General features: G+C 39.9%; 1 protein-coding gene across 1 annotated transcript in view; it reads left to right on the top strand.

The window, feature by feature from the left end:
* The window catches only part of ptchd4 (patched domain containing 4), a 41,569-nt gene extending 26,566 nt beyond the window's left edge, over window positions 1–15,003 (top strand). The window contains exon 3 of the mRNA XM_017683234.2: window positions 10,651–15,003. Within this exon, the coding sequence (XP_017538723.1) occupies window positions 10,651–12,308 (1,658 nt within the window). The 3' untranslated portion in view covers window positions 12,309–15,003. The remainder of the gene's footprint in view (window positions 1–10,650) is intronic.
* The last annotated feature ends 1,866 nt before the right edge of the window (window positions 15,004–16,869 follow it).

The following is a 16,869-nucleotide window of genomic DNA, read 5'->3' as shown; positions in this document are numbered from 1 at the left end:
TGGAAAGCAATCTGGATGAACTGAGACTCAGGCTCACGTCAGATCGCCAAACCAGGAACTGTTGTGATTTTGTCTTTACTGAAATGTGGCTTCACAGCAGCATATCAGACTCGGCTATCACGCTTCACGGGCTCACAGCGCACCGTGCGGACTGCGCGGCCGAATCCCTCAAAACAAGGGGAGGGGGGCTGTGTGTGTTCGTGAACGACCGGTGGTGCACCAACATCAACGGTGGTGATGAGATGCAGACCCTATTATCTCCCATGTGAATTTAATGTGGTTATCATCGTGGCCGCATATATTCCTACGCAAAGCAATGCTAAGCTAGCGCTAACTATGTTAGCTAATATGTGAGCAGCAATCTCAACACCCAGAAGCTGCACTCCATCAGCACGTCTCCTGCCCAACACGAGGAGAAAACACACTGGATCATGTCTACACGAACGTGGAAGAGGCGTACAGCACCACCGCTGCCTCCGTTCGGTAAGAGTGATCACATCTCTCTGCTGATGAAGCCGGTGCTGAAACGGGTTGAAGCGACAGTGAGAGCAGTGCGTGTGTGGCCTGATGGAGCAGAGTCAGTCTTACAGGACTGCTTTCAGTGTACTGACTTTGACATGTTCAAAACTGCAGGAACCACAGAGTCTCTGGTTGATGTAAATGAATTTGCAACATCTGTCACTGGATTCATCAAGAAGTGTGTAGATGACGTGACTCAAATTAGACATATTCAGACACTTCCAAACCATACACAACCTAAAGGCTGGCATCAGGGCTACAAAGCACAAGTACAGCACACAAATTGCAGCCCACTTCAACACTAACTTGGACCCCCGACAGATGTAGCAAGGGATTTAAGCAATGCGGACCACAAGAACAAAGTCAGTGCTCCTTTAACTACAGATGCCTCCCTCCCTGCTGAACTGAATAATTTTACGCACGCTTTGAGACCACTGCTCAGTCAACACTGCCCTGCCCCTCTCCACAGAGGAGCCCCCACCTATACCACTCACACTGACTATTGAAGAGGTGAGGAGAGCACTGACACGGGTCTCTACTCGGAAAGCAGCAGGCCCTGATGGCATTCCAGGGCAGGTCTTGAAAACGTGTGCCAATCAGCTGGCTGCCACCTTCACAGACATTTTCAACATCTCCCTGGCACAGTCTGTTGTTCCTTCCTGCTTCAAAGCCACAACCATCATCCCCATCCCAAAGAAAACCACCATCTCAAGCATGAATGACTACCGCCCCATTGCCCTCACACCCATAGTCATGAAGTGCTTTGAGAGACTGATCCTCACTCACATAGAGAGGAGTCTTCCCAGCACACTGGACTCTCACCAGTTTGCCTACCGGGCAAACAGATCTAGTAAGAACGCAGTCTCCCGGGCAATGCACACTGCACTCAACCACCTGGAAGGAACAAACACCTATGTAAGAATGCTGTTCATTGACTTCAGCTCCACCTTTAACACCATCATCCCCTCCAGACTCAGTCCCCACCACTAGTACTTCTGCATTTAGTGGACTGTACTGCAATTCACCATGCACATTTCTGTCTATATAATTGATACATTTGAATATCTGACTATGCACATACTGTCCAATGTTATAACCTTTGCCTATGCGCATTTTGTTTACATTTGATACTTGTACTTGTCTTTGCACTGTATGCTATTTATCTTTTAATACTGCACTGGAGAAGTAGCCCAGTAGTGTTTCGTTATACTGTACTTTTTACTTTCACTCCACTACATTTCAAAGTCTAATATCTGACTTTTTCCTCCACTACATTTTGAAATCTGTCGTTCCTTTTGGTTTCTGTGTGTATAAAAACGTAACATGTCAAAACGAAAGAAGCGCAAAGCAAGAGCACCAATCAGGGCACAGCGGTCACTTTGTTTAGAGCTGGTTTTGACCTGTTGGTCATACCGACCCAGTGCAGCACACAGTTCAACATCAGAGCAGCAGCGTAAAATTTTGGGAGAGTCTGTTCAACATAAATGATGAACTAACCTAACTTTGTGTAAATAGAGCACAATATAGAAATATGTCCACATATGCAGTCGTGACTGACGCAGCTTTTTTCTGAATTTATACAAACACCATTTCATTTTATAGTAAATTAGTTTGGGCTGGTTTATGTTTATGAACAGAGACCTACAGATCAATATAGTAAAGGAAACTCATCTGTGATCCTGAGTTTAAAGCCAGTTTTTATTCAACTTAAACTTGGAACTAAGTTGTAAATAAATCTGAAACTGAAACTTTGCTTGTTTGTAAAAAGTGATTTCAGAGCCACTCGGTTCTCCCTGATGGAAACTGTTTACCTTCAGTGTTTTGTGCTTATGATCATTTTAATAGACGTCAGCGTCACTAATTAATGACATTCTATTAAAAGACTGGTTTACCAAGAGAGACACTGGAGGATTTTCACCTAAAATGAGTTCATGAAGTGAGTCTTGTTATAAAAAGGATAACAGGACATCAGAGCCATAATTACTCTTTTAGTACTTTTACTTTATACTTAAGTACATTTGAAGGTAAATAATTTAGTACTTTTACTCAAGTGGAGGTCTAAAGGGAGGAACTTCTACTTTTACTGGAGTAATATTTTACCTTGGGTGTCTCTACTTTAACTCAAGTACATGGTTTGTGTACTTCGTCCGCGATTGCTTTATTATAATTGTGTCACAAAGATTTTGCTTTGTTTTTTTTAACATCATCAACTATAAAAGCATATAGACATTCATTAGTGAGGAAGGCTAATAGCTTTTTGTTTTTCTGGGCATGAGCAGACTACGATACACCTGTACAGTCACTGTAACATACACACCATGATTTCCAGCCTTTCATTTATGGTCCACCATTTGTTTTTCTTCAGCTTCTGGAGTTTTATAGTGAGTTTGTTGCTTGTCATAAAAGCTTTTGTGCTCTTCTACAAACACAACTGGTCATCCAACATGTTAATGCTTATTTGTTTGCAACCCATATAACACAGAAACAAGCAGGGTCCAATTAAAAAGTGTACTTAGTGTCACAGTCTGTCGGTTTCAGAATCCAGACTGTGCTTGTTTGTTTATAAAACTTGATGTGCACCCCCCCCACCACTTTAATCTTACTCTTTTAACAGATTTCATCCTATAAATCCCCCACTTTACTTTTACTCTATTAACAGATTTTACCCTATATATCCCCTGCTTTAGTTTTACACTTGTAACAGATTTTGCCCTGTATATCCCCCAATTTAGTTTTACACTTTTAACAGATTATATCCTATATTTCCCTCACTTTAGTTTTACTCTTTTAATAGATTTTACCCAATACATCCCCCATTTTAGTTTTACTCTTTTAACCGATTTTATCCTATATATCCCCCACTTTAGTTTTACTCTTTTAATAGATTTTACCCTATATATACCCCACTTTAATTTTACTCTTTTAACAGATTTTACCCAATACATCCCCCATTTTAGTTTTACTCTTTTAACCGATTTTATCCTATATATCCCCCACTTTAGTTTTACTCTTTTAATAGATTTTACCCTATATATACCCCACTTTAGTTTTACTCTTTTAACAGATTTTACCCAATACATCCCTCATTTTAGTTTTACTCTTTTAACAGATTTTTGTCCTATATATCCCCCACTTTAGTTTTACTCTTTTAACAGATTTTACCTATATATCCCCCACTTTAGTTTTACTCTTTTAACAGATTTTATCCTATATATCCTCCACTTTAGTTTTACTTTTAACAGATTTTACCCATACACCCCCCACCTTAGTTTTACTCTTTTAACAGATTTTACCCTATATATCTCCCACTTTAGTTTTATTCTTTTACCAGATTTGATCCTATATATCCCCCAATTTAGTTTTATTCTTTTACCAGATTTGATCCTATATATCCCCCAATTTAGTTTTACTTTTTTAACAGATTGTATCCTATGTATCCCTATGTATCGCTCACTTTAGTTTTACTCTTTTAACAGATTTTATCCTATATTTCCCTCACTTTAGTTTTACTCTTTTAACAGATTTTATCCTATATTTCCCTCACTTTAGTTTTAGTCTTTTAATAGATTTTACCCAATACATCCCCCATTTTAGTTTTACTCTTTTAAAAGATTTTATCCTATATATACCCCACTTTAGTTTCACTCTTTTAACAGATTTTATCCCATATTTCCCCCCACTTTAGTTTTACTCTTTTAACAGATTTTATCCTATATATCCTCCACTTTAGTTTTACTTTTAACAGATTTTACCCATACACCCCCACCTTAGTTTTACTCTTTTAACAGATTTTACCTATATATCCCCCACTTTAGTTTTACTCTTTTAACAGATTTTATCCTATATATCCTCCACTTTAGTTTTACTTTTAACAGATTTTACCCATACACCCCCACCTTAGTTTTACTCTTTTAACAGATTTTACCTATATATCCCCCACTTTAGTTTTACTCTTTTAACAGATTTTATCCTATATATCCTCCACTTTAGTTTTACTTTTAACAGATTTTACCCATACACCCTCCACCTTAGTTTTAGTCTTTTAACAGATTTTATCCTATATATTTCCCACTTTGGTTTTACTCTTTTAACAGATTTTACCCTATATATCTCCCACTTTAGTTTTATTCTTTTACCAGATTTGATCCTATATATCCCCCAATTTAGTTTTATTCTTTTACCAGATTTGATCTTATATATCCCCCAATTTAGTTTTACTTTTTTAACAGATTGTATCCTATGTATCCCTATGTATCGCTCACTTTAATTTTACTCTTTTACCAGATTTGATCCTATATATCCCTCACTTTAGTTTTATTCTTTTAACAGATTTTTTCCTATATATCTCCCACTTTAGTTTTGCTCTTTTAACAGATTTTATCCTATATATCCCACACTTTCGTTTCACTCTCTTAACAGATTATACCTTATTTATCCCCCATTTCAGTTTCCACTCTGTAGTTTGGCTCAAATCTTGATGCTGTGTTTCAGACTGCCTTCAAGATCAGGCCACAATTTCAGGCACAGTCAAACTCTAGTTGTACTTTTCTGTTGTGGTCTTTTGTGTTTATCGTGCATTATTGTGCATTTTTGTGCTTAGTTATGTTATGTGGTGGATATTATGTTGACTTGAGTTTTATGCATACGGCCCACCTAATCCATTGCAGTGGGATTAAATGCAAGAAGCCGCGGTGCGTGCCACCTCAAGATAAGAGAGCGTTTACTGTGAGTGTGGCATTCATGCACAAGGGTAGTACTGAGCACACTCTTCTGCTGTTTCAGGGCTTTCTGTGAATGAAAAATGTTTGCTCACTGCTTTCCTTCAATTTCTTTAATTAAACAGGAGAATAGGTTATGAAGAAAGACGCTAGTAGTGCTGTAGTCCTGTAATCTGTCAAATGCATGTATACACTGCAAAAATATGCATATTTAATGCATAAAGCTCCATCTTTATGATCTGAAAGCAAGATGATTTTGATGACTTTTGATCCTTATGAAGACCAAGGCTTTTGTGTTGCAAGCAATGCAACAATACAAACACCTGAAGAGACAGAGCCTGTATATATTTAGTCACGCACTGTTATTGAAACGGACTGACACCAACGTGGAAATAAACGCACCATTTTTCCCCATCACCTGTCAGAAATGGAAATGCTTTATGAGCCATATATTAAGACCTCATCCGGGCATGTTTTCCTCCTGCTGATGGATGTGTTTGCCTCCTGCACTGTGCTGAAGTTTCAAAGCTGTAATTCTGTTTAATGACTCGCTGACGCTGGGGAAGTCTGTCCACGTGCGATTCAAAAGGTGTGTGTGCTGCCTTTATTGGAGCCCGAATGTCGGCGTGCCCTTTCTCCGACACATCTCGCCTAGAACGATCCACAGGAGGCCTTATGACAAACTGCCCTTCCAAACCTCCGTCCCATTCTGTACCTGTCTAAAAGGCACACAGCGACATGAGCTACAGCCTGGCACGGGAAAGCTGCAGTCCAGGGTCATGTCCCCGGATAAAAAAAAAGAGTAGGAGGTGGAATATCTATGGTAGGAATGCTCGGGATGTGCTAACCCATTTAGATAACGTCAGAGGATGACAGCGCATAGCGGCTTCCCTGGCGTTCAGTGTTGCTCTCTCTCTCTCTTTCTACCTCCAAGCACAGCTGCACGTGCTGGGTCAGGATACCCACCTGGCCGGGGATACACCGTATCCCTGAAGTACCATTACACAAACCAGTGGTCCGAGGACACCAGTGCTGATGTAGCTGAAGTGAAATTGGACCATGTGACTAAAAATCTTACAAACTTATAATGTATTTATGCAGTGAATATCATTATGCATTGAATTTAGTAGGAATGCATCAATTTCAGCCAATGACAGTTTTAAACCAAAAATGGTTAAAAGTGGAACTTTCGGTTTTTGGTAAATAGAGAAGAAACAGTAGAACATATTGTCTAAAAAAATAAACCCAAAACAAGAAATATATCTACAAGGAAACGTCAAATTCAGTTAAACAATAATGCTGTTTGCTGTTGTTCACCTCACTCTTCTGCCGCAGTTGGCACAGATGCATTCAAACAGTTTGAGCAGCAGTGGATCAACAGTGAAAATGTCGAACGTGTGGAAATTGTGGGTTCTATGAAGGACATCAGACAAGTGATTTATAATTACTACTCATGCCATATCAAATGGGGTACCACGCTCAAAACCTTCTCCATTACGGGTTTGACACTCCTTGAAACACAGCATTCTGCTTCATATGCAGAATATAGCACATCAACACAATCTGTAACTAAAGTTTTTAAAATGACCTAAAAAGCACAAATGAGAGAAACTAAATATATAAGTTGTTTTTGTGAATTTTGGTTTCAGCCATTATTTTTGTTACAATTCAACTCAAGGACGTTGCTGTAGGCTAATTATTAGTCTATAAACATTTCCTAGTACTCACTTTATATCCTGAAGATCATTCTGAATCTCATGGACTCTTCACAGTTTGAACACTGAAAATAGCTAGATACCTAATTGTTACACTACTTTATACTATTACAAATGAATGGGCTTGTTGCCTTAATGGGTGAGACTGGTGGTCTGAAATTTTGATCAGTAACGACTTTTAGGCTTCTTTTTCTTCCCTATCTAGCAAGTAAAAGAAGTCGCAATTTTTTAAAGTTCCTTTGCGGCTAATATGAATTGAGATACAAAATGGCATAATCGTTTTATAGATATCTCAAATGCATATCAAAAATGTTTAATTATTATTGTTAGAATTTTATCGCCCAGGCCTTGTGAAAGTGGCGTAATTGCAAATGTCACAGTGATCTGCCTCTCAGCCAGATTTATAGGCTGCAAGAGGAGACCTCCACTTCTCTTAGCTTATGGGCTTCTGTGCTCTACGTTAAAGCCAGACGATTTGGCGCAGCGTTCTCGAACACTGACAGCAGTCACGGGATCCATGCGCCTGGTTTAATGCTGTCATTTTTCCTGCTTTGTGGTATTAATAAAGATACGCGCTCCGCCTGCAGTCCCTGATCTCATTTACATTCTTGAAGGGAAGAAACGTTTTGACAGAGGTGGTTCGACGTGAAATCTCTGTCAGAAGCGCTATTTAAAGACCAGACACTCGCTCTAATTTGCATATTGTTATTTTCCTCCCTTAATCTTTATTTCACCTCTAGCCTGCCTATCAGGGTCAGTGACGGCTCTTTCTCTGCCTGAAGCTCTGATGCTGCATATTTCTGTATTTTTGGAATATTTAATTGGGCAGAGGATAAGGAAGGGAGAATAACAGTCAGAGATGAACAATGTCACAAAGTTGAATAACAAAACATTTTTAGAAAAAGATGGTACATAAACGATAAACTTCTCAGTCTAAATTAGGCAACGTTCACAAAGCAGGTAAAAGTGTCCCAACATATCTGATTTTTTTGTTTGGCTGTTCAAATTACCTTGTAAAATGTGACCTGTGTGCGACATCAGTCTGAACAGATCAGCTCCTAAACTGACCCACAGGCACAAAAGAACAGAGCTTCACGCGGCTCCTCCAGAGGTAAACAATCACGACTGCAAACGTCAGTCGTGAGGTTCAGCTACATTTTCCCCAGCATCACAGGAGCATCATGAAGCTTCACTGACAGCTGGGCTCATCATCCAGAACGTGTTCTTGCTCATAAAAAAGGCACGTTATTCGGCCACAGCCACTTCTTTGGTTCGTGTGCCTCTGATTTTTTAAACTTTGCTTTCAGATTTTTAACTGGTCTTTGCTTCTGCAGCCTCGTTCTCCTACATTTCTTTCAAAATCCCTTCAAACATGGAGTCTTTTTAAGTTTTTGTATAGAAATATCACCTCAAATGTTTATGAGGTCTCAGCAGCGCAAAATTATGACGCATTTTGAGTTGGATTGACGTAAAAGTCACCTGAATTCTGATCTGGCTGTTTAGTACCACAAATGAAAGCGTCTCAAATCAGAATTGAAAATGTCAGATTCAGTCTTTTTTGCTGTTCGCACCGACACACAAACTCACATCTGGAATATGAAGGGAAAAAAAAAATCAGATTTGGGCCACTTTTACCTGCTGTGTAAACGTAGCCTTAGTGTCCACTGTATTCTCCCTGTTCTTTGCTGTGGCCACTCCTCAAAAGCCCTTTATGATTTAAGCAGCACCTCTCTGCTCACTCGGCTGTTGTACTTACATTAGTAAGTGATTCATTCAGCTGCATAAGTCAGACACAACAAGCAGCCTCAAGCTGAGAGTTTTGCACATTAAAGATTCTGATCGCACTCTCCGTCCCACCACCACATACCCCCAACATTAGGAAGTCCCTCGTCCTCTCCGACTTAATGAATGCTACACTAAATTAGCATCTGAATAGATGATGACATATTTTTCAAAGCTGCCGACTGCCACAAGCGGAATTTCAAAGTGAAACTGTCATCTTTGTGTTCTTCTGACACTCAATTATTTAGCCAAATCATTAATTTACCACCACTTAATAATGGAGGATATGATGAACAAGGCTTTGAATGCAGTCTTGCAGTCTTGGCCGAGAATGCCAATTCAACCCATCATTGCACAGGATAATGTGCTCCGGTTCTCCATGGACAATATTCCTCTTTGACAAAGAACCTAAATGAAGCTTTACGCATTATCTGGGCCCCTGGATGTGCTGCTGATATGGTGAACTAAATGAATTGGGCATTGTTGGTCATACACCCTGGAGAAGGCTGCTCAGAATGGATAGTTGGTGTGATGATTGCTGTGAAGTGCTAGCGTGAAAGAGAGACATTCATTAGATGTGCAGAAGCAGATGTGCAGCTATGAATCTGCAGTTAAACGCACAGATCACAGCTTCAGGTAATATTTTAGCAGTCAACATATAATTCTAGTATGGTCTGACATTAGTAAAGCTTTATGTAGCTGAAGTCTTAAGACAGTGTCTTATCCGTTCACAGTTATAGCATTTATCACCTGTGCGTTTTCCTATACTATCAAGGTCAGGAGAAAAGGAACATGCTAATCTACACTGATCAGTCATAACATTATGACCACCTCCTTGTTTATACACTCATTGTCCATTTTATCAGCTCCACTTACTGTATAGGTGCACTTTGTAGTTCTACAGTTACAGACTGTAGTCCATCTGTTTCTCTGATACTTTGTTAGCCTCCTTTTACCCTGTTCTTCAGTGGTCAGGACCCCCATGGACCCTCACAGAGCAGGTGCTATTTGGATGGTGGATCATTCTCAGCACTGCAGTAACACTGATGTAGCGGTGGTGTGTGTGTGTGTTGTGCTGGTAAGAGTGGATCAGACACAGCAGTGCTGCTGGAGGTTTTAAACACTGTGTCCACTCACTGTCCACTCTATTAGACACTCCTACCTTGTCATGTCCATCTTGTAGATGTGACGCCAGAGACGATAGCTCATCTATTGCTGCTATCTCTTGGTTGCTTTTTGTCTGATGTCATCTCTACTAAGCAATTTTAGAAAAATCTTTTTTTTGAGCAATGAAAATTTCCTCTGGATTTGCATTATTTAGTGTCTTTCTTTGCCATTTGAAATGAATTCTCATAAACCAATCGAATTATACAACTGCTTAAAAAAACTAAAAGCAAGCAAAGTCTCACCATTGGGCTCATTACATTGGCGTAATCCTTTATCCTTAATTAGCCTATTTCTCCTCAGTGTCAGAGAAGAGACTTCTCTGATGTTGTAGAGCAAGGTAACAGGCTAGATTCCATGACATATTCTCAGCAGTAAGGAGCAACATGAAGAAGAGCTGAGGCTTCAGCACCCAGCGAAATATTTAGTAGATGCATGAGTGTCAAATTTATTCAGATGTTCAAAGGTAATGATATTCCTTGTGTCTCACAAGCACTAGCGCTGTCGATCACAAATCCACAGAGCTGTGTCAACCCAGGCACACGGAATGGCATTCATTGATGGAAGAAGAGCGACATGAAAGTTAATTTGAATAATTTGAGCAATTTGTTTTATTATATAGACATGTATGGTGAATCTAGTTGAAATTAGTTGTTCAGGCAACTTGCACAAGTGTGTATTTCTTTGTTTATTATTCCTGAAACTTTCATGAAGCCAGTCTAAAATTAGATTTTCTTGGCGTCTCTTTTCAGGGCATGGAACTAAAGGCGTGTTTGAGCTCCTGGCTGGCTGGAGAAGAACCCGGGAGAACTTGCCATTCAAAGAGCGAGTGGCAGACGCCTTTGCCGATGTGATGGTTTGCTACACCATGACCAGCTCACTGTACATCATCACATTCGGCATGGGTGCCAGCCCTTTCACCAACATCGAATCCGTGAAGGTTTTCTGCCAGAGCATGTGCGTGGCCATCCTGGTGAATTACTTCTACGTCTTCTCCTTCTATGGCTCCTGCCTGGTGTTCGCGGGCCAGCTGGAACAGAACCGCTATCACAGTGTGTTCTGCTGCAAGATCCCCTCCGTAGAGTACCTTGACCGGCAGCCCACATGGTTCAAGACCATGATGAGCGATGGTCATGATCTCTCCACGCACCACGACAGCATGCCCTACCAGAACCACTTCATTCAGCACTTCCTTCGGGAGCATTACACAGAGTGGATTACCAACACCTACGTCAAGCCCTTCGTGGTCATTCTCTACTTGATTTATGCCTCCTTTTCTTTCATGGGATGTTTACAAATTAGTGATGGCTACAACATAGTGAACCTGCTAGCCAGCAATTCGCCTAGTGTGTCGTTTGCCCTGACCCAGCAGAAACTGTTCAGCAACTATAGCCCAGTGATAGGGTTCTACATCTATGAGCCCATTGAATACTGGAACTCTACAGTGCAGGAACACCTCAAGACTCTAGGCCAGGGCTTCAATAAGATATCGTGGATTGACAATTACTTCAACTATCTGAAGGTTGCCAATGTCAGTGCGTCGACCAAAAGTGATTTTATAAACATTCTCAAGAATTCATTTTTGAGGAGCCCGGAGTATCAGCACTTCACAGAGGACATAATTTTCTCCAAAAATGGGGATGAGTATGACATCATTGCCTCTCGGATGTACTTGGTAGCCAGAACCACTGAGAAGACCAGGGAGGAGGTGGTGGAACTGCTGGAGAGACTCAGACCACTCTCCCTCATAAACAGCATCAAGTTCATCGTCTTCAACCCCACCTTCGTGTTCATGGACCGCTACAGCTCCTCAGTTGTCTCGCCAATCCTCACGTCAGGATTCAGCGTCCTGACTGTTCTTATCCTCACTTTCTTCCTCGTCATCAACCCCCTGGGGAACTTCTGGTTGATCTTGACCGTCACATCTGTGGAGCTGGGCGTCCTAGGCCTCATGACGCTTTGGAATGTGGACATGGACAGCATCTCTATCCTGTGCCTTATTTATACTCTCAACTTCGCCATGGATCACTGTGCCCCCCACCTTTACACGTTTGTACTGGCCACTGAGCACACTAGGACTCAGTGCATCAAGATCTCGCTCGAGGAGCACGGGGCGGCCATCTTGCAGAACACCTCGTGCTTCGTTATTGGGATAATGCCCCTGCTTTTTGTGCCTTCCAACCTGACCTACACACTGTTCAAGTGCTCGCTCCTCACCACCGGCTGCACGGTGTTGCACTGTTTCGTCATCCTCCCTGTGTTTTTGACTTTCTTCCCCCCCTCCAAGAAGAGGCACAAGAAGAAGAAACGGGCGAAGAGGAAAGAGCGGGAGAGGGAGCGGGAGCGGGAGAGGGAGGAGATCGAGTGCATTGAGGTCAGGGAGAACCCTGACCACGTGACCAGCGTCTGAGACGTGGGGGGCACGTCCGGCCGTGTGGTTAAAACAGGGAGTGCATATCCTGTCCGGTGGGGAGCGATGTATGTAGCACTTCACAGGTCCAGGAGGGTCCGAGTAGAGCCGCCCTCTCGAGTGGGATGACCTTCAACAGCTCCAGCAATCAGCAGCCTTGATGTCTAGAGTAGGAAGTATTTTTAACGTGCACCCTTCGTCCTGAGCAGTGTATAGCATCTGCAGCTGCCTGCCGCTGTTGCCAGTTCGCTTGAGGACCTGTCAAAGCCTTTTGGGTAAGAAGACAATTGGAAATGTATCAAATGCTCCAGGAAGCCAGTAATAGATTTCAGAATTTTTAACTGTAACATGAATCAAAACAGTCTGTATTGTAGGGGTTGCATACAGAGTCCCATGGATGTGTTGATATTTAGGATTACCTATTATTTTAGGCTTACTTACTGTTAATACTTGCAAATGATTGGAGACCCATACAGTTAGAAATTAATAATTGGGAATGATATATTCCAAACCGCTGAAGATGTCATTTTAATATATGTTTTTCTGATACGATAGCAATATTGAAAACCTCGCATATCGGCCAATGCCAAAACGATCAAGCCGATATTTTTTCTTTAAAAACTAATCTTTAAAATTGGCTATTTTTCATAGAAGCACTCCACTTAAGGTCTTAATGATGACCTTCTAAAAGCAAGCAATCATGCCTCATACCATCAATTTACTCAACGTATAGTTAACATGGCATGAGAGGGTTAGCATTGGATTGGATGCATTGTTTTTTAGCCAGCATTTTATGCTGATATCGGCCCAGTTCGATACCGTATCAGATCAGATGCCACCTCTAATTTTGGGCCAAAAATCCTTGTCCTGGTCATCAAATCCAAAACCATATGTGCAAAAGTAGATAAGCTGGCATTTACAAATGTAGCATGTCTTTGGAGTTTGCTAGCAGAGCTAAGCAAAGCAGATGTTATACACTGTTCAGTCTGCACAAATGAATAGGAAGATAGGAAATTTTCAAGCTGCATTTCAGTGGAACAAGATGTGTTCTTTGTACTGTCATGAAAAATATATCTGTTTTCATAACATCAGCTGCATACTGGAGATCTAATTCATAAAACATCAAGCATGTGTTAGCATAACTCACAGTTAGCCCAGTCATGGTCAATCATGACTAATTTCAATGTATGTGTCCAAAATAGTTTGCAGTCCTACTAATCCACTGTTGTTTGAAATGTGATAGCACTTAGATAGATGGATACATCTCCCAAGAAGCATAACAAGGGGCAGTTAAAAGTGCTTGCGATTCTTAAATTAGATTTCAAAGCAAGTTCAAGTGTACGAAAGGAACAAGAGACCAACTGATAACAGTGGGCCGACTTTGTAATTGAGCTTTTGAGAGAGCTTTGCCAAATTAGTAGTTATTACAGTTAGTGGCAGACGTTAGTATCCATTATTGGTTGCTTATGCCCAATTTGATGATGTCATCAAACCTAGGTTGTTGATTAGATTTACGAAAGAATAGGAAGATACAAAAAAAAACTGCATTCAATATAACACATTATAACAGACATACAGTGTTGTCAGGCTTAATGTGTTGGATTTGCAGTAAGACACTGTCTTTTAGTTGTTGCTACACTGTTCTTTGGTTCTCAACAGCATATATTTTAAAAGGAAAGTTCCATCAATTTTAGATTTTACTGTTTTAGCTTGTAGGTAATCACTTACTGATTATCGGCTGTTTTTGAACTGCGGAAAACTGGAGAAACATTTTTAATATTTTTATTTTTAAGTCATTCTTTTAACATATTTTAGCCCAGATCCATGGCTAAATGATATAAACATGTTAATATGTTCCACAATCAGCAGTGCTAACTATATTAGCCATTGGCTATTAGCCATTACTTTAAAATATTGGTGGAACGTCTCCTTTTTAACATTAGCCTTGCATCGTTGATTGTATCCACTGTTTACATCTGTTGTGAAGAGCAGCGTGTGCAATTAGAAAGGACATTGCCAGTGTTGCTTTCATTTGGCCTTACTGAACCAGTCAATGCACTGGATGTTGTTGTAGAGTCATTCCAAAGGCAGGTGGTCCCCATGTAGGAGAACCATGTTGGTCAGAGTTTACGAGGCTACTGAGCCGAATAAATAGATGTTATAGAACAACACATTATGGAAACAGACCACAGATCCAACACTTCAGTGGTGGTTGATTGATATCGAAGGATGTATAAGCGTCAGAGTAAATCATAAAGTCCTTTTGGTTTATTGGGCTGGCATTATGCCATGCTGTGGTGTTTAGATATTCAAGGCTCAAAGGTTTTACCAGGACTGAGGCATTGTGAACCTTGTATAAATGTCCACCATGTCCATCTAACCAGTGGTTAGAGACAAAACGAGATGCAACATATTAAAAAACCCAGCAAGCAAACAGAGACCTCATAACTAGTACTCAGACATCCATCACTGAAAAGGAATTCAGTTGGTGCACTCAATGTCTACCACCGATGGCGTCACCATACTTTGTGAGCCATACAATGTTTGTGTAGGAAGAGGGCATGAAAAATTAAATAGGCTATATGAAAAAAATAAATGCATACTAAAATCATATACTTCCCAAAAAGACTGTCTGCCGCATGTAATGTATGTATGCATGTATTTAGTTAGTGTGCATTTTTGTTTGTTTCCACATTTTGAGAACTGTATGTTTTTTGATTGTTTTTTTAATTTATTTTATTTTATTTATTTTTTTTTTTGCATAATTGATATCATCTTGTCAGTAACTTGAAGAGCTATCTGTGTTTTCTGTTGTGCTAACAACCAGAAAAAGAACAAGAAATACGAATTGTAAAATAACTGTACAGGATTTTCTAGTTTTTTTTAAAGAAATGAAAAGTGAAAGATTTTTTTAAAATCAGAAATTCTTATTATAAAAAGGCAATAAAGGACAAAAATAAAGAAACGCTAAGCCGAGTAGGCCAGTAATAAATTATGGAATGTCAACTGCATACTAAATGGATCAGTTCTTTCCACGCAGAGAATGTTAAATGTTTAATAGTATAGTGTTTGGTGTGTAAACCACAGTTTCAGTCATCCACCTAAACTTGTCATAGCTTAGAAGACTTACTCTTCCGACACTGAGTAGCAATTATATTTCACTTCTGGACAAACTTCTAAAACTCCATTAAGCAATTTACTAGATAGAAGTAGAAAAGAAGATATAAATAATACAAGGTAGAAACGCTCAGTGTTACATAGTAAATCTCTCAGTAAAGTAAAACTCCAAATGAAAACATTGTCAGTTCAGGAAAAAAAAACTCATAGTTAAACTCACATTAGCTAATATAATGAAATATTAGGACAGCATTTAGGGTTACTCCTAGTAGGCCAATGATTAGATTTTTAGGAGAGTATGTTCCCCACAGCATGATCTGCGTTTACCAGTCTGTCAGGAACAATGTATTTTCTTAGAACAGGCCATTAATCTCTGATACAGCATTGCTGTATTATCTGCTTTATTTAACTTCAACATGCTCTTACAAATTCAAAGTCACCTGCTTTAAACTACTGAAGTAAGACACTTTTCTATCCATATCTATATCCTCTAGATAGTAAATCAAAATGTGCACTTTAACTGTAATTTAAAATGGATATTTAATTAAATAGACAGAATGTTAAAACATAGAACAACCCTTGGGTCATTTATATTATAGGAGAGCACTATCTTAACACTTATGTGCTGTAAAACCTCACAGTAGACATTTGCAGATTTTGCCTAGCAATGACCAAGGCTGGACCGAAAGATTGGTGGTGAAAGAGATCCTCAATTTCTTGTGCAGTTAGCATGCTAGCTAACTCACTACCCTGAAACAGTAGAAACACATATACCAGATGTTTATATACTTGCATATATATAGATAGCGCTGCACAGAGTTGTAGGGAAACAACTGCCATGGTTGGTCGCAGTGGGTTAACTTCTGTGTGCAGCAGTGCTTAGCCAAGAAGCTAACCCAGCAGTTAGCAAGCTGGCTGACTCGCCTTCCATAAACATTCAGATCACGAAAGTAAAAATTATAACAAGCTCTCCTGCCTAACTGCAGTCTCTTTTTTTGAGCTTAATCAAAGCCAATGATGAAGAAAAGTTTGAGGAGTCGTGCTTAGTCACTGCTACATTTAGCATTTCCCCCATTTTGGTTCGACAGTGCTATTATATGAAGGGCCACCTGTTCAGTGGTCAACACAGCCAAAGCAGCAGAGCTAGTGGTTGAGGAAGCAAAGTTACATGTCAGAGTTCACCAAAGTCACATTTCTGCTCAATTTGTATTTGTTCAGTTAGTCTTATGTCAGTTGGTCTCCAATGCTCAGCTCTTACAGATTAACGTGAATAAATTTAGCCTCGTCTTTCAGTTCTAAAACATTATCGCAGCATCAAATATGACCTTGCCTATAACAAGACACAGTAATTTGATGGTAATCTGGAAATTAAAATTCTTAAAATCACAGCTTTGTATCCTGTTAACTAAAGCCAATATATTGCCAATAGTTTTGTAATTGTTTC

Source organism: Pygocentrus nattereri, chromosome 4 (genome assembly GCF_015220715.1).
Source record: "Pygocentrus nattereri isolate fPygNat1 chromosome 4, fPygNat1.pri, whole genome shotgun sequence".
Classification (NCBI taxonomy): Eukaryota; Metazoa; Chordata; class Actinopteri; order Characiformes; family Serrasalmidae; genus Pygocentrus; species Pygocentrus nattereri.
This window is presented reverse-complemented; position numbering and strand designations above follow the sequence as displayed.